This window comes from Gorilla gorilla, chromosome 2 (genome assembly GCF_029281585.2).
Source record: "Gorilla gorilla gorilla isolate KB3781 chromosome 2, NHGRI_mGorGor1-v2.1_pri, whole genome shotgun sequence".
Lineage (NCBI taxonomy): Eukaryota > Metazoa > Chordata > Mammalia > Primates > Hominidae > Gorilla > Gorilla gorilla.
In genome coordinates, this window is record NC_086017.1 from 157594093 (window position 1) to 157619821 (window position 25729).

Genomic DNA, 25729 nt, shown 5'->3' on the forward strand with positions numbered 1-25729 from the left:
ATCTATTTTATGCAATCTGTTGTTCTGGTGCCTCCATCATACTTTAAAATATGGTCATCATATTTTTCAATTTTATTAAAATTTGGCACATCAGAATGTTCTTTTTTCTGTATGCCTGTTTCAGAAACAAATACACACCATTCTCTCAAATCTCACTAAAATTCAAATTAAGCCTTTTTTGCAATACTTAGTATTTTTATTAATTAACTTGATAATTGTTGATGTTTGATGATTTTTCTCCATGTAAATATTCAGTGCGAAATGTTTATCTAGTATTTGAATTTAAATGAGTTCCACAGATAGTGTGTGAGTTTTTCCTCACGTCTTCCTTGCACAGTAGAAGAAGGAAGGAACCGTTTAGATCAGTTATAGTTTCATTTTGCCTAGCCAAAGATCCGGAATCCTATGCAGAGAGAGAAGAAAGGAAAGTAAGACATGGTTGTAAAAGAGATAATGTCAGTACCTCTAATCCTCATTTTGGGTTGGTTTTGCATCTGACTGCCATATTTGCAAGCCCTCCCCTTCTCTAATTGGCACAACTACAGCCACATACAAATACCTCCACTTGACTTGGCATACTGTCTGTACTAAGCATATGCTAGAGATGAGTGCCCTGGGTACCCTTCATCATTGGAATCTGGCATCTGATGAATTATTTAGGCTGCTGGGAGGTCATCTAGACATTGCTTTTTCTGTAGTTCCACTGCCATACCAATGTTCTCATCCGTCATTTGCCATTTGGGGTTATTGGCTTTGGTAGAGTTCTGCTGGTGGTAACACTTATGGGGAGAGTGGCTGTTGGAGGAGTTTGCTGAAGCTGAAAGGGATACCCTTATTTCCTAAGCATACTTTTCTTTGCATGAAGTAAATTGTGGGTTGGCTGTCCCCTCTCTCAATTCAATCTTCCCTACAAAACAAATTACAAATGCCTTTAAGTTTCTGACAGCTGGAAATCCTAGTTTCTAACACTGGTACAGTTTTTACTACAAAATATTATATGTCTTCCCTTTCTTTTTTAATGCTGAACTTTATTGAAAGTGAGATAATAAAACATTTAAACTATGTCAGGATAACATATCTCACTGTATTGGAAACCACACAAAAATATAATAATATACACCTGAATGGCTCTGGGCAACTGAACACTGTTCTAAATTGCTGATGGGAATTCATAGAGAAATAAATTCTATGGAGGATAATTTGAACAGATATTCCACTTTTCAAATCACTTCTAAATATGCACTAGGAAAAATATAAAATATGTATGCCTGTTTATTCATGAAAGCTTACTTGGAATAGTAAAAAATTTCAAGGAAAATGAAAGTCCAATTGTAGGGAATTGTTTGAAGAAACCATGACATAGCCACTTAATGACATACTACGCAACTAGTAAAAGGAATGAAAACATCTCTATGTACTTACGTAGACTTTTATATATATGAGATATAATTTTGCCCTGAAAATTTATAGATCCTTAATATATACAAAAATAAAATTAGAAGAGAAAATTCAATCCCTAAAAATTAAGAACAAATGGAAACAAATGATTTTATTTATTTTTACAAGAAAGTCATTTCATTTTGTTTTATTTCCAATAGTGATTTAGTTATTCAATTTTTCTTTTGCTGTGCTCTTTTTAAAGGTGATTTTATTTATTTATTTACTTTTATTATTATACTTTAAGTTCTAGGGTACATGTGCACAATGTGCAGGTTTGTTACATATGTATACATGAGCCATGTTGGCGTGCTGCACCCATTAACTTGTCATTTACATTACGTATATCTCCTAATGCTATCCCTCCCCCCTCCCCCCATCCCATGACAGGCCCTGGTGTGTGATGTTCCCCAACCTGTGTCCAAGTGTTCTCATTGTTCAATTCCCACCTATGAGTGAGAACATGTGATGTTTGGTTTTCTGTCCTTGCTATAGTTTACTCAGAATGATGGTTTCCAGCTTCATCCGTGTCCCTACAAAGGACATGAACTCATCCTTTTTTATGGCTGCATAGTATTCCTCGGTGTATATGTGCCACATTTTCTTAATCCAGTCTATCATTGATGGACATTTGGCTTGGTTCCAAGTCTTTGCTATTATGAATAGTGCCGCAATAAACATATGTGTGCATGTGTCTTTATAGCAGCATGATTTATAATCCTTTGGGTATATACCCAGTAAGGGGATGGCTGGGTCAAATGGTATTTCTAGTTCTAGATCCTTGAGGAATTGCCACACTGTCCTCCACAATGGTTGAACCAGTTTAGAGTCCCACCAACAGTGTAAACATGTTCGTATTTCTCTACATCCTCTCCAGCATCTGTTGTTTCCTGACTTTTTAATGACTGCCATTCTAACTGGTGTGAGATGGTATCTCATTGTGGTTTTGATTTGCATTTCTCTGATGGCCAGAGATGATGAGCATTTTTTCATGTGTCTGTTGGCTGCATAAATGTCTTCTTTTGAGAAGTGTCTGTTCATATCCTTCCCCCACTTTTTGATGGGGTTGTTTGATTTTTTCTTGTAAATTTGTTTAAGTTCTTTGTAGATTCTGGACATTAGCCTTTTGTCAGATGGGTAGATTGTAAAAATTTTCTCCCATTCTGTAGGTTGCCTGTTCACTCTGATGGTAGTTTCTTTTGCTGTGCAGAAGCTCTTTAGTTTAATTAGATCCCATTTGTCAATTTTGGCTTTTGTTGCCATTGCTTTTGGTGTTTTAGTCATGAAGTACTTGCCCATGCCTATGTCCTGAATAGTATTGCCTAGGTTTTCTTCTAGGGTTTTTACGGTTTTAGGTCTAACATTTAAATCTTTAATCCATCTTGAATTAATTTCTGTATAAGGTGTAAGGAAGGGATCCAGTTTCAGCTTTCTACATATGGCTAGCCAGTTTTTCCAGCACCATTTATTTAATAGGGAATCCTTTCCCCATTTCTTGTGTTTGTCAGGTTTGTCAAAGATCAGATGGTCGTAGATATGCGACATTATTTCTGAGGGCTCTGTTCTGTTCCATTGGTCTATATGTCTGTTTTGGTACCAGTACCATGCTGTTTTGGTTACTGTAGCCTTGTAGTATAGTTTGAAGTCAGGTAGCGTGATGCCTCCAGCTTTGTTCTTTTGGCTTAGGATTGACTTGGCAATGGGGCCTCTTTTTTGGTTCCATATGAACTTTAAAGTAGTTTTTTCCAATTTTGTGAAGAAAGTTCATTGGTAGCTTGAGGGGGATGGCATTGAATCTATAAATTACCTTGGGCAGTATGGCCATTTTCACGATACTGATTCTTCCTATCCATGAGCATGGAATATTCTTCCATTTGTTTGTGTCCTCTTTTATTTCATTGAGAAGTGGTTTGTAGTTCTCCTTGAAGAGGTCCTTCACATCTCTTGTTAGTTGGATTCCCAGGTATTTTGTTCTCTTTGAAGCAATTGTGAATGGGAGTTCACTCATGATTTGGCTCTCTGTTTGTCTGTTATTGGTGTATAGGAATGCTTGTGATTTTTGCACATTGATTTTGTATCCTGAGACTTTGCTGAAGTTGCTTATCAGTTTAAGGAGATTTTGGGCTGAGATGATGGGGTTTTCTAAATATACAATCATGTCATCTGCAAACATGGACAATTTGACTTCCTCTTTTCCTAATTTAATACTCTTTATTTCTTTCTCTTGCTGGATTGCCCTGGCCAGAACTTCCAACACTATGTTGAATAGGAGTGGTGAGAGGGGACATCCCTGTCTTGTGCCAGTTTTCAAAGGGAATGCTTCCAGTTTTTGCCCATTCACTATGATATTGGCTGTGGGTCTGTGATAAATAGCTCTCATTATTTTGAGATATGTCCCATCAATACCTAGTTTATTGAGACTTTTTAGCATGAAGGGCTGTTGAATTTTGTCAAAGGCCTTTTCTGTATCTATTGAGATAATCATGTGGTTTTTGCCTTTGGTTCTGTTTATATGATGGATTACGTTTATTGATTTGTGTTATATTGAACCAGCCTTGTATCCCAGGAATGAAGCCCATTAGATCATGGTGGATAAGCTTTTTGATGTGCTGCTGGATTCGGTTTGCCAGTATTTCATTGAGGATTTTTAACTGATGTTCATCAGGGATATTGGTCTAAAATTCTCTTTTTTTGTTGTGTCTCTGCCAGGCTCTGGTATCAGGATGATGCTGGCCTCATAAAATGAGTTAGGGAGGATTCCCTCTTTTTCTATTGATTGCAATAGTTTCAGAAGGAATGGTACCAGCTCCTCTTTGTACGTCTGGTAGAATTCGGCTGTGAATCTGGTCCTGGACTTTTTTTGGTTGGTAGGCTATTAATTATTGCTTCAATTTCAGAACCTGTTATTGGCCTATTCAGGGATTCAACTTCTTCCTGGTTTAGTCTTAGGAGGGTGTATGTGTCCAGGAATTTATCCATTTCTTGTAGATTTTCTAGTTTATTTGCATAGAGGTGTTTATAGTATTCTCTGATGGTAGTTTGTATTTCTGTGGGATCAGTGGTGATATCCCCTTTATCATTTTTTATTGCATCTATTTGATTCTTCTCTCTTTTCTTCTTTATTAGTCTTGGTAGTCATCTATCAATTTTGTTGATTTTTTCAAAAATCCACCTCCTGGATTCATTAATTTTTTTGAAGGGTTTTTTGTGTCTCTATCTCCTTCACTTCTGCTCTGATCTTAGTTATTTCTTGCCTTCTGTTAGCTTTTGAATGTGTTTGCTTTTGCTTCTCTAGTTCCTTTAATTGTGATGTTAGGGTGTCAATTTTAGATCTTTCCTGCTTTCTCTTGTGGACATTTAGTGCTATAAATTTCCCTCTACACACGGCATTAAATGTGTCCCAGAGATTCTAGTATGTTGTGTCTTTGTTCTCATTGGTTTCAAAGAACATCTTTATTTCTGCCTTCATTTCGTTACGTACCCAGTAGTCATTCAGGAGCAGGTTGTCCAGTTTCCATGTAATTGAGCAGTTTTGAGTGAGTTTCTTAATCCTTAGTTCTAGTTTGATTGCACTGTGGTCTGGGAGACAGTTTGTTATAATTTCTGTTCTTTTACATTTGCTGAGGAGTGCTTTACTTCCAACTATGTGGTCAATTTTGGAATAAGTGTGATGTGGTGCTGAGAAGAAAGTATATTCTGTTGATCTGGGGTGGAGAGTTCTGTAGATGTCTATCAGGTCTGCTTGGTGCAGAGCTGAGTTCAATTCCTGGACATCTTTGTTAACTTTCTGTCTCGTTGATCTGTCTAATGTTGACAGTGGGTTGTTAAAGTCTCCCATTATTATTGTGTGGGAGTCTAAGTCTCTTTGTAGGTCTCTAAGGACTTGCTTTATGAATCTGGATTCTCCTGTATTGGATGCATATATATTTAGGATAGTTAGCTCTTCTTGTTGAATGGATCCCTTTACCATTATGTAATGGCCTTCTTTGTCTCTTTTGATCTTTGTTGGTTTAAAGTTTATTTTATCAGAGACTAGGATTGCAAACCCTGCTTTTTTTTTTGTTTTCCATTTGCTTGGTAGATCTTCCTGCATCCCTTTATTTTGAGCCTATGTGTGTCTCTGTATGTGAGATGGGTCTCCTGAATACAGCACACTGATGGGTCTTGACTCTTTATCCAATTTGCCAGTCTGTGTCTTTTAATTGGAGCTTTTAGCCCATTTACATTTAAGGTTAATATTGTTATATGTGAATTTGAACCTGTCATTATGATGTTAGCTGGTTATTTTGCTCATTAGTTGATGCAGTTTCTTCCTAGTATCAACAGTCTTTACAATTTGGCATGTTTTTGCAGTGGCTGGTACTGGTTGTTCCTTTCTATGTTTAGTGCTTCCTTCAGGAGCTCTTGTAAGGCAGGCCTGGTGGTGACAAAATCTCTCAGCATTTTCTTGTCTGTAAAGTATTTTATTTCTACTTCACTTATGAAGCTTAATTTGGCTGGATATGAAATACTGGGTTGAAAATTCTTTTCTTTAAGAATGTTGAATATTGGCCCCCACTCTCTTCTGGCTTGTAGAGTTTCTGCTGAGAGATCCACTGTTAGTTTGATGGGCTTCCCTTTGTGGGTAACCCAACCTTTCTCTCTGGCTGCCCTTAACATTTTTTCCTTCATTTCAACTTTGGTGAATCTGACAACTATGTGTCTTGGAGTTGCTCCTCTCGAGGAGTATCTTTGTGGTATTCTCTGTATTTCCTGAATTTGAATGCTGGCCTGCCTTGCTAGGTTGGGGAAGTTCTCCTGGATAATATCCTGAAGTGTGTTTTCCAACTTGGTTCCATTCTCCCAATCACTTTCAGGTACACCAGTCAGATGTAGATTTGGTCTTTTCACATAGCCCCATATTTATTGGAGGCTTTGTTCATTTCTTTTTGCTCTTTTTCTCTAAACTTCTCTTCTCTCTTCATTTCATTCATTTGATCTTCAATCACTGATACCCTTTCTTCCACTTGATCAAATTGGCTACTGTGTGCATGCATCACGTAGTTCTTGTGCCATGGTTTTCAACTCTATCAGGTCATGTAAGGTCTTCTCTATGCTGTTTATTCTAGTTAGCCATTTATCTAATCTTTTTTCAACGTTTTTAGCTTCTTTGTGATGGGTTTGAACATCCTCCTTTAGCTCGGAGAAGTTTGTTATTACCGATTATCTGAAGCCTTCTTCTCTCAACTCGTCAAAGTCATTCCCCATCCTGCTTTGTTCCATTGCTGGCAAGGAGCTGCATTCCTTTGGAGGAGAAGAGGCCCTCTGATTTCTAGAATTTTCAGCTTTTCTGCTCTGCTTTCTCCCCATCTTTGTGGTTTTATCTACCCTTGGTCTTTGATGATGGTGATGTACAGATGGGGTTTTGGTGTGGATGTCCTTTCTGTTTGTTAGTTTTCCTTCTAACAGTCAGAACCTTTACCTGCAGGTCTGTTGGAGTTTGCTTGAAGTCCACTCCAGACCCTGTTTGCCTGGGTATCACCAGTGGAGGCTGCAGAACAGCAAATATTGCAGAACGGCAAATGTTGCTGCCTGATCCTTCCTCTGGAAGCTTCTTCTCAGAGGGGTCCCTGGCTATATTAGGTGTCAATTGGCCCCTACTGGGAGGTGCCTCCCAGTTGGGCTACTCAGGGGTCAGGGACCTACTTGAGGAGGCAGTCTGTCCATTCTCAGATCTCAAACTCTGTGCTGGGAGAACAACTACTCTCTTCAAAGCTGTCAGACAGGGACATTTAAGTCCACAAAAGTTTCTGCTGCCTTTTCTTCAGCTATTCCCTGCTCCCAGAGGTGGAGTCTACAGAGGCAGATGGGGCTTCTTGAGCTGCAGTGGGCTCCACCCAGTTTGAGCTTCTTGGCTGCTTTGTTTACCTACTCAAGCCTCAGCAATGGCAGACGCCCCTTCCCCAGCCTCGCTGCCACCTTGCAGTTTGATCTCAGACTGCTGTGCTAGCAGTGAGCGAGGCTCCATGGGCATGGGACCCTCTGAGCCATGTGTGGGATATAATCTCCTGGTGTGCCATTTGCTCAGTTGGAAATGCAGAAATCATCCATCTTCTGGGTTGCTCATGCTGGGAGCTGTAGACTGCAGCTGTTCCTATTTGGCCATCTTGGAACCTCCTCCTTAAAGGTGATTTTAAAGGAGGTAAACGTGTAGGATCATAATGTCACCTGAATGGGTTACCCAGTTTTTTTTTTATAACAAAAATAAAATATTCAAAAACTATATCAATAAATTTTACTTTAGGAATTTGATTTTTGGCATAAAATAACCTAAGACCACTAATGAAGTATGCTTTGTAAAGATACACATATTTTTTATTTCATTTACACCTGATTAATCTTGTAACTAACATATTCTGCGAATGATAGAACACAGGAGCTAACCATTCCATGTGGTAATAAACAACTTCAAAAGTGATAACAATACCAAATTTTAGAATGAGTCTGTCTTTTGGATAGACTCACACAGTCATGTCTTTTTTTATTCACTGAAAACCATAAAAAATTGCTAATTTATCATGTAGTCATTACGAAAATCTTATTTATAGTACTAGGTTAGCTGATAGGAGAAGGTAAATATAGTGTGCTTTTCTGAAGATTAAAAAATACTCCAGCCTGGGTGACAGAGCTAGACTCCGTCTCAAAAACAAAAAAAATTCACATTTACTTTTGCTTGAGAATATGCATATTAAATATTTAGCATGGTAAAATAAACTGAAATTGTGTCAATTTTTAAGTTGTTTTCTGAGTACACAGTATTTGCATATTAATTTTTACATAAAATAAATTATAACTAGCTTTAAAAAATAAAATATAATGATCCATTAAGACTCCTTTAATAAGGCTTTAATTTTTGCTTATAAAATGGAAACCCAGACTATAATTCAAGTAGTCTTTCAAAGGAAGTTTTGTATCTAAATTTAAAAATTCCTATATTCTTTTCCCCATAGATACAATGAATAATCTAATAAAGTATATAATACATTTATAACCCAGTTACAAATAAAATAAATATCATAATTTGAAAAGTGAAATTATATACTCAGAGCTACAAGCATCACAGCTTAACTCACACAGGTGTAAGTAATTTAAATAAAGAAAAGAAAAAAACACTGAATTTTTCTTTTAGATAATCCTAATCAACACAGACTTCAAATTTTCTGAGGAGACTTACATTAATCCACTCCCACACTCTGACATTCCAGTCATTACCTAGTTCTTTCAAAAAACATGTAGTCCTAGATAAAAACAAAAATACAGAAATGAAGTCTCAGAAGCCAAACAGAGATCAGATGCAGAAATGCTAAGGGATCTGATGAAATACAGTTAATTGTCTGTTAAATAAGAAAAATTAACTATAATAAGTAATGTGAGAAAAGACTACAGGTATAAGATCTCTACCTTCAGCTATCTATTTTAATAGACATTAAATCCTATAATCCTATTTATTTATTGACACCTGCATTAATTTAATTAATCCTATGGCAATTTCTGTAAATGTCACTTTTATCCTCCTGAAATCATGCTTTTACAATCTTTCTTATTTAATGTTTTGCAGTCCTTCTCTAGTAATATAACTCTTCTTGTAATTTGAATTCATTCCATGTACAACAAATTAAGAAAACAATTCCATTTACAACAGCATCAAAAAATATTAAATACTAAGGAATACATTTAACCAAAAAGGAAAACATTCTGTATACTGAAAACTATAAGACAAACTGAAAAAGGCACAAATAAATGGAAAGATATTCTGTGTTTCTGGATTGGAATAATTAATATTGCCAAGATGTCCATACTACTGAAAGGGAACTACAGATTCAATGTCATCTCTCTCAAAATACCAGTGAATTTTTCACAGATATAGAAAAAATAATCATAAAATTTGTATGGAATCACAAAAGACCCCAAATAGCCAAACAATCTTTAGCAAGAGAAACAAAGCTGGAGGCATCATACTACCTTATTTCAAAATATATTACAAAGATATAGTAATCAAAACAGCTTCGTACTGGCATAGAAAGAGACACACTGACCAATGAAACAGGAAGGAAAGCACAGAAATAAACCCAAACATTTGTAATCAATTGATTTTTGACAAAGGTACCACCACCACACAATGAGGAAAGGACAGTACCCTTAAATAATGGTGTTTTGAAGACCAAATATATATACAGAAGAATGGATTTTGACCCTTATTTCACACCATATACAAAAGTAAAATTAAAATGGATTAAAGACTTAAATGTAAAACCTGTACTGTAAAACGACTAGAAGAAAATATAGGGGGAAATCTCCATGATATTGGTTTGAGAAATGATTTCTTGGATATGACCTAAAAAGCACAGACAGCAAAAGCAAAAAGAGACAAAGGGAATTGCCTCAAGTTAACAAGCTTTTGCACAGCAAAGGAAGCAATAAACACAGTAAGGAGACAGCCCATGGATTGGGGGAAAATATTTGCAAACCATGTATCTGATAAGTGGCTATATCCAAAACGTATGTTGAACCCTTTTTGCTTCTCTGTGATAAATCCCACTCACTCATGATGAATTATCTTTTTGATGTATTGTTGATTTTGACTTGCTAGTATTTTGTTAAGGATTTTTGGATCAATGTTCATCAGGCATATTAACCTGTAGTTTTCTTTTTTAAATATGTCTTTGTTTGGTTTTGGTATCAGAGAAATACTGGCCTCATAGAATAAGTTTGCACGTATTCCTCCCCCCTCTATTTTTCAGTAGCTTGAGTAGGATTGGTATTCATTCTTTAAATGTTTGGTAAAATTCAGCACTGAAGCCATTGGGTCTTGGGCTTTTCTTTGCTGGGAGACTTTTTATTACGGCTTTGATCTTATTACTTATTGACTGTTCAGGTTTTAGATTTTTTCATGGTTCAATCTCAGTAGACAATATGTGTCTAGAAATTTATCCATTTCTTTTAGGTTTTCCAACTTATTGGCATACAGTTGCTGACAGTAGTCTTTAACGATCCTTTGAATTTCTGCAGTATCAATTAAAGCGTCTCCTTTTTCATCTCTGATGTTATTTATTTGGGTCTTCTCTCTGTTTTCTTAGTTGGTCAGGCTAAAGATGTGTTGGTTTTGTTTATCTTTCCAAAAAACCAATTTTTACTTGTTGATCTTTTTGTATTTTTTATTTCAATTTTATTTATTTTTGCTCTGAACTTTATTATTTCTTTTCTTCAACTAATTATGAGTTCAATTTGCTCTTGTTTTTCTAACACTTTAAGATTCGTTGTTAGGTTATTTATTTGAACTTTTTTCTACTTTTTTGATATGGGGGCTTATTGCTTTCTTCTTAGTACTGCTTTTGCTGTATCCCATGGCTTTTGGTATGTTCTATTTCCATTACCATTTGTTTCAATTAACTTGTTAATTTCCTTCTTGGTTTCTTCATTTACCCTGGTAATTTAGGAGCATATTGTTTAATTTCCATGTGTTTGTATAGTTTCCAAAGTTCCTCTTGTTATTGATTTCTAGCTTTATTCCATTGTGGTCAGAGGAGATATTTAATATAATTTCATATTTTTAAAGAATCTTTAAGGCTTTTTTTGTGGCCTAACATATAGTTTATCCTTGAGAATGAGCCATATGCTAATGAGATGAATGTGTATTCTATAAACGTTGGATTAACTGTTCTGAAAATATCTATTGGGTCCATTTGGTTTATAGTGCAGATTCAATTTGATGTTTTTTTGTTGATTTTCTGTCTGGAAGATCTGTCCAATGCTGAAAAGTAGGGTGTTGAAGTCTCCAGCTGTTATTGTATTGGGGTGTATTTCTCCCTTTACCTCTAATAATATTTGCTTTCTATATCTGGGTGCTCCAGTATTGGGTGCATATATATTTACAATTGTTACATCTTCTTGCAAAATTGACCCGTGTATCATTACATAATGACTTTGTTGCCTCTTTTTACAGTTTTTGCCTTGAAATATATATTGTCTAGTATAAGTATAGCTAGTCCTGCTCTTCATTTTCATGGAATTTTTTTCCATCTTTTTATTTTCAGTCTATGCATGTCTTTAGAGGTGAAGTGTGTTTCTTGAGGGCAACAGGTAGGTTGGGTCTTGTTTTTTTTTTTCCATTCAATCATTCTATGTCTTTTGATTGGAGAGTTTAGTCCATTTATATTCAATCCCATTATTGATAAGTAAGGATTTACTCCTGTCATTTTGTTATTTTGTTTTCTGGTTATTTTTGTGATCTTCTCTTCCTTCTTTCCTTCCTTCCTGTCATCCTTTTAGAGAAAGGGATTTTCTGTGGTGGAGTGTTTTAATTTCTTGCTTTTGATTCCATATGTATCTTTTCTACGTTTTTGATTTAAGATTACTCTGAGGCTGGCAGATAATATCCTACAACCCACTATTTTAAACTCATGGAAACTTAACACTGATTGCATGAACAAACAAACAAAGAGAAAAGTAATAAAAAATCTACACTTTAATTTCATTGTCCCATTTTTAAATTTGTTGTTTCTATTTATATGTTATTATACTATGTCTTTAAGAGTTGTTGCAGTTTTTATTTTTAATAGGCTCATCTTCTAGTCTTTCTACTTAGCATATGAGTAGTTTGCACACTACAATCACAGTGTTATAATATTCTGTGTTTATCTGTGTACTTACTATTACCAGTGAGTTTTGCACCTTCAGGTGATTTCTTGTTGCTCATTAACATCTGCTTTCAGATTGAAGAACTTCCTTTAGTATTTCTTGTAGGACAGGTCTGGTATTAATGAAATTCCTCAGCTTTTGTTTGCCTGGAAAATCTGTATTTCTCCTTCATGTTCAAAAGATAATTTTGTTGGATATACTATTCTATGATCAACGTTTTTTTTCCTTCAGCACTTTAAATATGCCAAGCCACTCTCTTCTGACCTGAGAAGCCTGCTGCCAGATGTATTGGATCTTGCTTTTATGTTATTTTTTTTTCTCTTGCTGCTTTTAGGATCCTTTCTTTATCATTAACATTTGGGAGTTTGAATACAAAATGCCTCCAGGTAGTTTTCTTTGGGTTAAATATGCTTGGAGTTCTATAACCTTCTTGTATTTGAATATTTATATCTTTCTCCATGTTTGAAAAGTTCTCTGTTATTATCCCCTTGAATAAACTTTCTATTACCCTTGTCTCTTTCTCTACCTCCTCTTTAGGACAAATAACTCTTAGATTTGCCCTTTTGAGGCTGTTTTCTGGATCTTGCAGGCAAGCTTCATTGTTTTTTATTTTTTATTTTTGTCTCCTCTATTTTCAAATATCCTGTCTTTAAGCCCACTCATTATTTATTCTGCTCCATCAGCTCTACTGTTTAGAGACTCTGATGCATTCTTCATTACATCAATTGCATTATTCAACTCCAGAATTTCTGCTTGTTTCTTTTTAGCTATTTCAATCTATCTGTTAAAGTTATCGGATAGGATTCTGAATTCCCCCTCTGTGTTAACTTATATTTTGTTGAGTGTTCTCAAAACAACTATTTTGAATTCTCTGTCCATAAGTTCACATATCTCTGCCTCCCTGTGATTGGTCCCTGGTGCCTTATTTAGTTCATTTGGTGAGGTCATGTTTTCCCGGATGGTCTTGATGTTTGTGGATGTTAATTCATGTTTAGGCACTGAAGAGTTAGGTGTTTATTGCAGTCTTTGCAGTCTGGGCTTGTTTGTACCTGTCCTTCTTGGGAAGGCTTTCCAGGTATTCAAAAGAACTTGGGTGTTTTGATCTAAGTTTTTGGTTACTGCAGCCACATATACTTTAGTGGATACCCCAAGCCTAGTAATGCTGTGGCTCTTGGAGACTCATAGAGGTAATCCCTCGGCAGTCTTGGGTAAAATCCAGAAGCATTCCCTGCAATACCAGGCAGACTCTTGTTCTCTTCCCTGACTTTCCCCCAACAAGGAGCGTCTCTGTGCTGAGCTGCCTACATCTGGGGGAAGGGTGACACAAAAACCCCTGTGACCACCACCACTAGAACTGAATTGGGTCAGACTCAAAGCCAGCACAGCACTGGATTTGTCTAAGTCCTGCAATGACCACTACCTGGCTACCACCTATGTTCACTCAAGTCCCAAGAGCTCTACTATTGGCAAGTGTCAAATCCAGTCAGGATTGTATCCTTCCTTTCAGGGCATCAAGTTCCCTCATGGTCCTGGGTAGGTCCAGAGATACTGTCCAGGAGCCTGGGCCCAGAGTTGGGAACCTTAGGAATCTACTTGCTGCTCTATTCTGTGGCTGAGCTAGAACCCAAGTTGCAAGGAAAAAAATCTTCCCATGCTTTTCTTCTACTTCCTTAAGAAAAAGTGTCTTTCTCATTGGCCACAACCACCCCAGGCCCATAATACATACTGTTTAGCTACCATTGATGTTAAGTATTACCTAGCTTATACTTATGTTCACTGATGTTCACTCAAGGCCCAAGTGCTCTTCGGTCAGCTTGTGGTGAATTATGCCAGTCCTGAATATCTCCCTTCATGGCAGCGGGCTCCCCCCTGGCCCAGCACAGGTCCATAAATGCCATCCAGGAGCCACGGCCTGGAACATGGACTCTAGAGCCCACTTGATGTTCTCTCCCACTGTGGCCAAGCTGGTATACAAGCTGCAAGACAAAATCTTCTCTCCTCTTCCCTCTCCTTTCCTCAAGTAGGAGGGTTATCGCCCCATATCTGCCACAGCTGGGAATGTGCTGGGCCACACCTGAAGCAAGCATGTCTCAGAGTTTCCCCTAATGCCCATGGCAAGTACTGCCTGGCTATCAATAGGACAGACATTAGGACCCAAGGGCTCTTTAGTCAGCAGGTGATAAATCCTAGCAGGACTGGGTCCTTCTCTTCAAGGCAGCAGGTTCCCTTCTGGCCAGCAGTGTCTTTAGAAACATTGTCTGGGTGCTAGGGCCTCGAATGGGGGCCTCAGGACTCTGTTTAGTGTCCTATTCTACTGTAGGGGGGTGGTATCCAAGTTGCAAGAAAAAGACCTCTTTACTCTCTCCTCTCTCCTCATGAAGATGGAAGGAGTCTCTACTGGAGCTGCAAGCTGTGCTGCCTGGAGTTGGGGAAGGGGTGATGCAAGCACTCCTTGGGCTGCCCTGGCTGGTGTTTCACTAGGTTATATACACCATAAGTCCAGAGGCTCCATGCCCAGCACAGCACTGGGAGTTGCCCTGGAATTGTGGTCCTTGTGGCTTAGAGTGCCTTTCAAGTTTATTTAGAACCCCAGAGCACTTTAGCTCATGGTAGCGAGGTTTGCCAGAACTCAGGTTCTGAATGCTGGGATGGGCAATGCCCCTCTGGCTAAGGCTGGTTTATATGCTGTCTCCATGAGAGCCATGCCACTTGTTACTTTCTGTTATGACAGGGAAGCACAGAGTTCCAATGCAAAGTCCCACAATCACTGTGTTCTCCCTCCCCCAACCACACAGATTTTCTCTCTCCACCAGAAAGCCACTGCCGGGTATTGGGGAGGAGTGATTTAGGTGATTCAAGACTGTCTTTCCTACCCTCCTCAGTGCCTCTTTTTTTAATGTGATCTTTAAACTAGGTACTCCTCAGTGCCTCTTTTTTTAATGTGATCTTTAAACTAGGTACAATGATCATTTGACTGATTTTCAGTTCTTATGAAATTGCTTTCTGTTGTGTGGACAGTTCAATTTGGAATTCCTGCAATGGGGATAATTCTCAGAGCCTTCTATTCAGCCATCTTCATCAGCTTCCCCTGTTTAATCTTTATCCCATTATTTTCATTGCCATTTACTTGTTGAAGCAGCTGGGTCCTTTTTGCTGTATATTATCTGTTAAGGTTTTCTGATTATTTCACCAAATTAATGTTTAAGATCTCTATCTGGTGTGTCAAACCTTGATTGCACATTGGAATCACCTGGGAGCTTTAAACAGCTTGAAGTCTTCATCCCAACTCCAGAGATTTTGGTTTAATAAATTTGGATGGACATGAGGAGTTTGAAAGTTACCCAGGTGTTTCTACTGTGTAGCTAAGGTTGAAGACCATTTCTCTGTTTCCATAAACCTCAACTTTGGCTGCATGTTCGTATCATCTGGGGCACTACACAAACTTCTGACTCTGAGCTTCTTGTTTAGTTGAAGTGGGGAATGGCCTGATACTTGAGGGTTTTAAAAAAGTTTCTAGATAATTCTAATATAAATATACATTCAGAATCACTGCTTTACCCCATGTATTTCCTGTAAATTGATAGTTAGCTCTAGAGGCTTGATTGAATGTATACTCTTATTGCGCTTTATAATCCCATGTTAGATGTTTTAATTTAATGAGTTAGGATGAAATTTCTGTGTTTCATTGAGTTTTATTCCATGTAAGACTAGCTTCACATTTTTCTCCTAATAACATTTGATTTTTTAATAACCCTACCCCAAACCAGAGCTTCTCCTTAGCATATAAAGTTATTCTCTTGCCATTTGAAAGTGTGTAGACTCTTCAGACATAAACTAACCACCTATAAATCCAGAGTATCAGAATCAAATAGAATTTCAGTGCTGGGATTAAATGAGAACATTTTATAAAACCTTTACACTTTAAATGGTAATCTTAAAATGTATAATTTATTGAATTATTTCAGAATGATTCTAGAGAAGCCATCTGTCACCAAGATTAGCAGGAATAGACTTACAATGAGGAAACAGGCACCAATCATCACGGCTTTCATTTTAACATCAAGGTCTCTAGGGAATTGGATCCCAAAGTTGTCAGCATCTGTAAATGCCTCTCTTAAAAACCCAGACCAGTGCTTAGAAATCCTGCCAACCACAATTTGTTCATCAAGAGATGTAATCTAAATTGCAAAAAAAAAAAAAAAACTTAAAAATTTCTAGAAAACTTATAGCAAAATTACTTTTAACACTGGAGTAAAAGGAAGCAAATATTATATTACATTTATGTACCATACATAATTATGAGTATATAGTTAATATGTTATATTAGATGCATATAGGCTCCTGTCTATTTATAGATACATAAAAAAACTGTTCTATTGTGTAGAAAACTTACATAAAAGTAGTTTTACTGAAATTTTTAACATTTTCTACTTTATATTAAGATAGACATTAATATATGTTTTATTTATTTGAATTTAACCCAAACAAAATTTAAGCAGAAAAGGATATAAATTTGAAGTATTTCTTTGATATAATTTCTAGAAGCCGTCAGGAAGGAAATAAATGAAACTCCTATTAGACTTCTGCTTTTTAGAGGTGCACAGAGAGTTTACACAGCTGAATGTTTAAATATGAAGAGAGGCCTCACTACCACCCACTGTCAGTAGGAAAACATAAAATGCTAAGAGCCTAGAAAAGAAGACTGACAGTTTGAGTGAAGAAAAGCAACCAGTAAGTAACTTGATGGGATGCCTCAAGTCAAGGGTGTGGGCAAGATCAGCTAACTAGTGGGGTGTGAAGAATAAAAAAAGAATAGGTAGAAAAGATCTCCAATGTAAAACTTCTCTATTTTTGTGAAAAAAAATAAAGGATGTAAAAATTCTGCTGAGGAAAACTGAGGGTCATTATATAGCATTGAAAAGTGTGTGCTCAGACAAAAACACCTCACCAGATGGGCAGGTAGCGGTGGAATATAACTAACGTTCACCAAACTACATGTAAGAGTTATGTCAACCCAAGTCAGGAATGTCATTTTCAAATTTGAACACAGGATCAGAAATATAAATAATGACCTACATATACAGGTCACATGTGTCAGCAACACCCTTTGAAGCCATTGCCTCTGGTTGTGACCATCTAGATAAATGTAGGAAAACTGAAAACATTTGATTCATTTTAGAGTGTTGGTGAAAAGGTTCTTTTTAAAAAGTGAAATAGATGTCTAATATAAAACTGTGATTGCTATGGATTACTCTTCATCAAATATTCATTTCATTTTTCCTCCCATTGTAGTCTGAAGCATTTTCCTATTTCTTCATAATTAGGTTTTGCCTTGTGGCTTGTTTGACCAATGGAATATTAGCAGCTGTAACATGGGCAGTGATCTTACATATGGGTAAGTGGTTTGCTCTGGCTCTTGGTCTCAGGTAAATAGCTACTAGAAAAGCATCGTCTAGGTAGCCTCTGCTGCTACATATCCAGAGTGAACATATATCATCTAAGCATTTGAGACTAATAATGAGAACTTTATATTTTTATTTTAAAAATCATTCAAATTTTGAAATATTTACAAAATAAAAAATGCTGAAGGTAACTTACTAGCTACCATAAATCTACTACTAGACTTAACAAATATTTCTCCATTTTGATGGCTATAGCAAGAAATTAAAAAATTCACCAAATTTATGCAAGAAGTAGAAAATAAAATTTTAATGGAGGATCAGAAATATAAATAATGATGTGCATATACAGATCATTATAAAGTCTAGATAATTTTTATGAAAAAAATTTATAAAGTATAGATAATTTTAGCTAAATTCTGTATAACATTTTAAAAACAAAACAAAAAAATATGGTAAAATTACTTCAACCTCTGGAAATAATACGTTGGTATTTACAACATCATAAGAAGTATACATTAAGTTTTCTTTTTTGAGACGAAGTCTTGCTCTTGTCCCCCAGGCTGGAGTGCAATGGCGCGATCTCTGCTCACTGCAACCTCCTGTTCCCGGGTTCAAGGGATTCTCTTGCCTTAGCTTCCCAAGTAGCTGGGATTACAGGCGCCTGCCACCACGCCTGGCTAATTTTTGTATTTTTAGTAGAGACGGGGTTTCACCATGTTGGCCAGGCTGTTCTCGAAATCCTGACTTCAGGTGATCCGCCCGCCTCGACCTCCCAAAGTGCTGGGATTACATAAGCTACCGTGCCCGGCCTACATTAAGTTTTTATCACTGCTTCCTGACACAGAATTTCTAAAATGCTCATAACTTTCTAAGTGATAGGGGTAATAGGAGAGTCTTGTTTTAATATTTGGTCTTTGTCTCAGATTGCTGGCACGCAGCTTCAAAATCCTTAGACTCTTCCAAGCAATAAATCTTTTATATACTAAGATGACTGGTGGTTGGTGGTTGGGGTGCCTGATAGCTTCAATATCAGGCTGGACACCAGAAAAACCAAGCAATGCTTAGAGGATTGAATCATTCAGTCCTGTCCCCATCCTCCGGAGATGAGAGTAAGGCCAGAGTTTGAGTTATTCACCAATAGCCAATGGTTTAAATCAGTCATGCCTACATAATGCAACTTCCTAAGAACTCTAAACAACAGGTTCAAAGGCTTTCTGGATTGGTGAACTCACTTGCCATGAAGGTGGCTTACCCCAGTTCCACAGGGACAGATCCCCCTTTGTTCAGAACTCTTCCAGAATTCATTCTACTAACCTCTTCATCTGGCTATCCATCTGTATCCTTTATAATAAATCAGTAAACATAAATAAAATATGTCCCTAAATTTTGTAAATAGTTTTAACAAATTGTCAAACCCATGGAGGAGGTTGTGTGAATCCTGCTTTATAGCCAGTTAGATGTACAGGAGGTCTTGCATTTGTGGTTGGAATTTGAAATAGGGAACAGTTTTGTGGGACTGAGACCTTAAACTGTGGTGTCTGCATTAACTACAGGTGAGTGAGTGTCAGAATTGAACTGAGTTGTAGGGAACCCAGTTGATGTCTGTAGAGAAGGAGAATTGGTTGACATGGGGAAAGATATCCACACATTTGGTATCAGAAGTATGAGTAAAAAAAAAAGAATTGTAGGGTATTCTATTAGCATGAAATTTATAAATCTGTAAATTTAATACTAATAATTGGTAAAGATAGTCTAAAAAACTAAATATTTATTTGCAGTGTAAATATAAATGCAAAAAATGCAAATAGACCACTAGCACATAGAACCTAGGTAAACATCAAAAGAATATATTAAAATAATGTGTAAGATACTAGAGGAGCACTATATAATTCAAAACATATAATTTATGAATGGTTACTGAAAAGGTATTTTTAAATTACAAACTCAGCATTTGTATAAAATTTGCTATATGCATTATTTTCCTGCATTCTCTAATCGTATGACTATTAGTTACTCTTAGAATCTGGTGTCTGCAGACATAGAGAATTGAAGAGCTACTGAATGAAATCTAAATTTTTAGTATTAAGAATGTTTCACAATTTTTTAGTGATTTACTCATTTCTTAGGAATAAATTATATTCCAATTAGACTTTTATTAATATCATTCCTAGAAGGAGAAATAATCTTTCACTTGTCTGGATTTTTATGGGCATGAAAAGAAAACTATTATTATACATATCCCTACATAAAGTTCCTATACATACATATTACACACTCACATACCCACACACCCATATACACCCACACACATATGTATATATCCAATGCATATTATCATATATTTTATATACACATATATAATCATATATTTTATATACATATATATGTATCCCTTTATAAGAGCATTTTAAAAGTCTCTACAACACATGTGTTTTCTTAGAATTTCCCATCTCTGTCATCAGATTATAAAGTTGAAAAGGGGAAGCATTCATTTTTATATAACCAAATTCTAATAGAGAAATTAAAAATCATATTATTAGAGAAGGAAGGATGCAACAGAATGAAACTGGATAGTGCTAAACCTTAGGAAGATGTGGGGACACTGTCAGAGTTCCCACATTTTATCATAAGTGAGGTAGCCCTACTCAACTTTAGGATTTTTATTCCTCATTTTGTGGAATTGTTGGCCCAGTTTACTAAATTTTCTGATTTTCCAAGAGAATCAGGAAATCAAGATTAAGTTATAAAACCTTCTGATGGTTAAACATTTGCAACTAAATGATTTGATTATAAGGCTAGGCTATCTGTTGGAGAACTGCTGTAATGAAATTTCTGCAGGAATTAAATATAGAGACATATGGTGGTTTCCAATGACCTAATTTAATACAGGATTAAAGAAGAGACCACAGAGAAGTATAATTGGGTAATATATATTACACTGACTTTCTCAAAACTATCTTTGCCAAATTGGGCTTTCTGTAGGAACTCAAAGATGTCAGAACTTCTGGACATGGCCTGGAGCACTGGCAGCCTATATTTTAGATTAAGGAAGGATCCATATGCTTTGGCAATCAGACTTAGATGACGAGGTTAAAGTTTTCTTTATAATGGATAATATATAGTGTCACCACACAGAACCCAACATGTTTAAGTGTTAGATAATTTGCTTATTTTTATTTGACTACAGAGCTCTGCTTCTCTTTTATCCATTTATCATTATCAATATTGACCTTTAGTCAGTAATAACCTCCACTCTGACCAAAGTTAAATATATGGGAACATTATCTTGCTATTGAGACATCAGTACACAATACTAATTTAAGGCATTCATAATATTCTGCAAAATTATATTCTTCTTATATTAAAAAAGCAAATCCTATAAACATTATGACATCTCTTACCTCAAAATCAACACCCGCAATACAGCTGCACATGATACATGGACCACTAATTTTTAGTACATCCTCTCTTTTCTGATTTTTAATTGTAAACTTTGTTAGACATGGGTGCCAGTTCTGAGTAACATAACCTACTGGTACACCAGGAGGAGCTTGGATTTCTATCTACAAAAGTAAAATATGTGTGAACGTAATAAATCATCATAATAAAAATATCTAATAATAGCTCTAATTTACTGAGCATTTCCTAAGTGCCAGACATTGTAAGTGAGGACTTCCTAGGACTTTTTTTTAAAGATTGAATAAGGTAATATATTTTAATGTGCTATTCAAATTATAGAGCATTTCCCATCAAACTGTCAGTTTTTCCTCAGATATTCTTACAAATATATAATTATACCTAACCTAAATGGCATGGAAAACAAAGCAATTCATTATAAATAACTTCAGTTATCCTCTCAAAATAAGTGCAGTATTAGACTTTAAATAACTCTATGCCTTTATGTCTATCTGTATGATGTTCTCACAGCAATCTGTATGGAAGACTAAGTTACCCAGGCAGATATGGTGTTGGGCCAATGGGATCCTGCAAAAGACCAACTTTCCTAAAACATCTCTGAACCCTAGTGTCTTCTCTGAAATCATATTCTCTAAGAGTAGGCTGCCAAGCAATATGAAACAGAGACATCTGGTCTCTACAGAGCTGAAGATACTCCCATTTAGGATATCCCTTTTGCAGATGACATAGATATGTAAGTTTTTATTTTGAAAAGGAGAAATGAAAAACAAAGGAGACAAGACTTTGTTCTAGGTTTGTCCTTTACTAGGTTGGCCAAAATTATGAGATGAATACATCTGTTCTTTCCTTCATTCTTTTGTCCCCATGATCCTAGAATGCTATTTTAGGATATTTTCAATGGTGCAACTATGCTGATTTCGACCATGCCTCTTACAGTCATCTCTAAAAAATGATTTGAAAAAGGTGCCCTATCTGATCTTTCCTTTAATATCAAGAACTCTCATTTCTGAGCAGTTGCTCAACCCCATGAGGCAGACTGCTGCAGGACATGAGGCTAACTATTCCCTGTTGTTTACTTGCCTTCCTTCTTATACAATTGATTTGGAAGCCCAAACATATAGCTCATGGAGCCATATTCGTTTAAATCTCATTTGATTATACAGATTCAATAAAAGGGTGGAAATCCTTGCTGAACTACTTTATGAAAAGCTCTAGTAATTGCTCACATACCTCCTGAAGGCAGCAGGGGCAACAACAACAGTTACATCTTAGTGGTCTTTCCAGAGTTATGACTTCTCGACCCACATTATCAGTAATCCTCAAGGTAAAAGGTCTAGACCGCCCACAGCAATTTCGGATACAGAAATTAGTATCTTCTGCTGCAAAATAAATCCTCTGCCCAAAGCTGTTCTTGATTTCATACACGTTACTACTTTCAAAACTGAATAGAACTAAACATGAAAATAAAATCAGTTGCCTTTATGTTAAAATGATTGAACCTATCTTAAGATATTATATCTAGCTAGTTTTAGATGATGCTCCAAGTATCATAGAAAGAATAAAAAGGAATGGCATTTAGAGTTGATCAGGCAGAAGAAAAACGCAAAGGAAAAGGAGGAAGTTAGGCTATTAATGCATGGAGAAATTGATTCCTTATGTGAGATATGGAAAACAAAGCAGGTCATATTTTCCTAATCCCATAGGCTCCGTGAGAAGAGAGACTTTGCTGCTGAGGGTTGGGGCAATGCTGCCAGTAAGCACAGTGGTGCTAGGTGTATGGATAAAATGTCCATTTATTTGGTATAGTTTTCATATATTATGGAGAGGAATATAGGATGATTGCAAAAAATATATTAAATAAATTGGTTTAAGATTTCCTTTTATAAGTCATACTTATGTCTTCTTTGTTTGCACTGTTTGATGAAAGGCAATAAGAGGGCTAACTCTCAAGGCACATGCATAAAAAGTGAGAGGCAAAAATGGAAGGAAATTAGAAGATCACATTGGGCTCAGGGCACCCTTATTTAGCTCAGCAGTAATTTGAAAGTAAGAGATGAATATTAAACAAATGGGGAAGGTGCTTGGCAATCAGGGTTTCAACTCAGAATATCTAGACCACGAGCATCCTAAGTGAGCTCTGCACCTTAAATAGGCTAACCTCTTCATGAGGGAAACAGAGGAATGCAAAATGCTGATGCTCACATGGTATCTTACCAAGGACTTCCATATTGAACCACACATTGGAAACCTCTCCTTGTTTAAAGCCATGAAGGAGCAATGAATTGTCCCACTATCCACAGAAGGACATCATACACAAATGTTCCTCACAAGTCCTATTACCATAAACTTCCTTAAGAGTCTACGGTGGGACTCAAACAGGGCCTGGACTCTGCCTATATAGGAACTGCACTTGACCTCAACATCTGCAATAGACAAAAGTTTGTGAAAAAATTTAAAATCAAATTTAAAAAAATTGATTCCTCTGTGGTCATCTATTATCCAACTAATTGTTTAATTATGTAACTTACTTGCGAAAATCTTAAGCTGTTTATCTATAAAATGACATCAATGGGGTTACAAAATCTTGAAGTTTCCTTCAAGTTACTTGAAAAATGGAGACAAAACAAAAGATTGCAACAATTATATTTTTAGCATCTATTAACTTTTCAGTCGTGGTAAGGTATAAGTATTTGTCATAGTCTCAGGTGCTAAAAATAAACTGAGTAATCATCTTTTTATATGCCTCGATGTTAGCAAACAATAGAGACTTTCAATTTGAGAAAAAAAGAAAAGAAAATTCATAATGTCTTTTTTAAAAAATTAAAAACTGGTAAATGTGGAACTTTGTATTTTTCAATGAAGCACATATATTGTGCAAATATATGTAAAGCTTATAAATCTAAAAAATATAAATATAATGTTGTATAATGTATAGTGTCTGGCCTTTTGGATTTTATAATCTCAATTATACATTCCATAAAATAAAACATTTTAAATAATTCAGAATACAAATTATTACAGAACAAAGTGCTCCTTTCCAGAGCAAACTTAATTTAGCAAAACTACAAAAAACCGAGAACATTATAAATATCTAATCACGTACTTTAAAAGCAGTTTAAATGTAATAGGTAACAACTGTATATGTTAATGAAATTCATTACTCTGCTTGTACAATTCAAGTTATAATTTCAACCAGTTAAAGAAACTGCAGTATGCAAAAATGAATTTATTATAACAGATATATTCTAAAAACCAGCAGTTTTTATAATAAATAGAAGAAGTAACTTTATTATATCAGAAGGAAGACGCTGTGGTTCACAACTCTACCTAGGCTCTCATTCCCCTGGCAGCTGTTCTGAAGCATCTAGAGGCTTACTAAATTTATTCTTGCACCTAGGAAGCACTGGACCCAAGAACATAACTGGTGGCATCAGGAACATTCAGCAGTAGCAGGAGTGCTCTTCTAAGAAGCCAGGCTGGAGGCCTGCTGGTCAGCATCCTCCAACACTGCAGTGCCCCTGCACCCTGGCTAGTAACCTACAGCACGTGGAACAAAGATTCTACTGGGTTCATCTGAACTCCCAAGAGAAACTGTGGGCAGGAACAGCAATTTTCCAAAACACTCCCATCCAAATTCAAAAAGTTTACTCACTTGGAAATGTACTAAGGTAACTAAAATATTGGATGTGGCTCTGTGCCATTCTAAAGGTGATCACAAATTGGAGAGAAAAGAGCTGAAGTGGTAGAAGTCAGGTAAAGTGAGTGAATCCCTTGTTATTTGCAAAAGAGAGCAAAAGTAAGTCTTGGCTGTATTCCTTCTACATTAGAGTTTATAACATTAGGACAGATGCTTATCATAATAGTGCAGTCATCCCACAGTATTGGTAGGAGATTGTTTCTAGGACCTCCTGTGAATACCAAAATCCTAGGCTACTCAAGTCCCTGATATAAAATGGCGTGGTGTTTGTATATAACTTATGAACCTCCTCCCGTATTATTTAAATCATCTCTAGATTACTTATAATACACAAATACAAGGTAAATGCTATGTAAAGAGTTGTTACATTGTACTGCTTACGAAATAGTGACAAGGAAAAAGAAGTCTGCAAATGCTCGGTACACGTACAATTTCTAAAAATATGTTTTTGATCCATGGTTGATTGAATTCACACAGGTAGAACCCACGGATAGGAAGGGCCAACTATATTTTACCATTTCACTCCTGATGTTCAGAAATAGACTACTGATTTCATTATTGTAAAGACAGACATTCGTAAATAGTCAGTTTTACCATCCCACATCACTCGGAATGCTATATTTATAGTTTTTGATGTATCTTTATTTGCATAAACTTCTTCTCTTTTTAGAACTATGAGCAATACAATTAATACATACCTTCCAGAAGTTCAATTTGCTGATGAATTAGTATCATATCTATCTATTATAGTAAAAAGAAAATGAAGTTGTATGTCAAATATTTTATAGAGAACAAATTACTATTCATGTTTTTATTTAATACTGCATATAATCAGTTATCGACATTTATTAATATCAAATTTTAATAAGTTTGTTACCTTTTATTGTAAAACTAAAGTTAACATATTTTTAATTAAAATGCTGTATGTTTATTGAAAGCATTCACTATTATAGTTGTAAATTTAGGTAAAATAAACTAATATAGTGGAATCCCTATAAAAGTTAGAAAACAATGTTCTTCTTAAATGAGGCTTAAACATATAAAGACATTTTTTATTGATTTAAATAAGCTTTTACTGTAAGTCTCAGTTATTCATTTT

At 35.9% G+C, this 25729-nt stretch overlaps 1 protein-coding gene across 2 annotated transcripts in view; it reads right to left on the minus strand.

Moving 5' to 3' along the window:
• The window catches only part of PLSCR2 (phospholipid scramblase 2), an 80371-nt gene that overhangs the window by 17461 nt on the left and 37181 nt on the right, over positions 1-25729 (minus strand). The window contains exons 3-8 of one of the 2 annotated variants that reach the window (XM_031009396.3): positions 25329-25371; positions 22164-22384; positions 20918-21079; positions 16131-16292; positions 8651-8714; positions 175-403 (exon numbers count right to left, since the gene is read on the minus strand). In XM_031009396.3, the coding sequence (XP_030865256.2) occupies positions 8685-8714; positions 16131-16292; positions 20918-21079; positions 22164-22384; positions 25329-25371 (618 nt within the window). In that variant the 3' untranslated portion in view covers positions 175-403; positions 8651-8684. Of the gene's footprint in view, positions 1-174; positions 404-8650; positions 8715-16130; positions 16293-20917; positions 21080-22163; positions 22385-25328; positions 25372-25729 lie in introns of those variants that run through there. The other variant, XM_055380915.2, reaches the window with a different exon arrangement.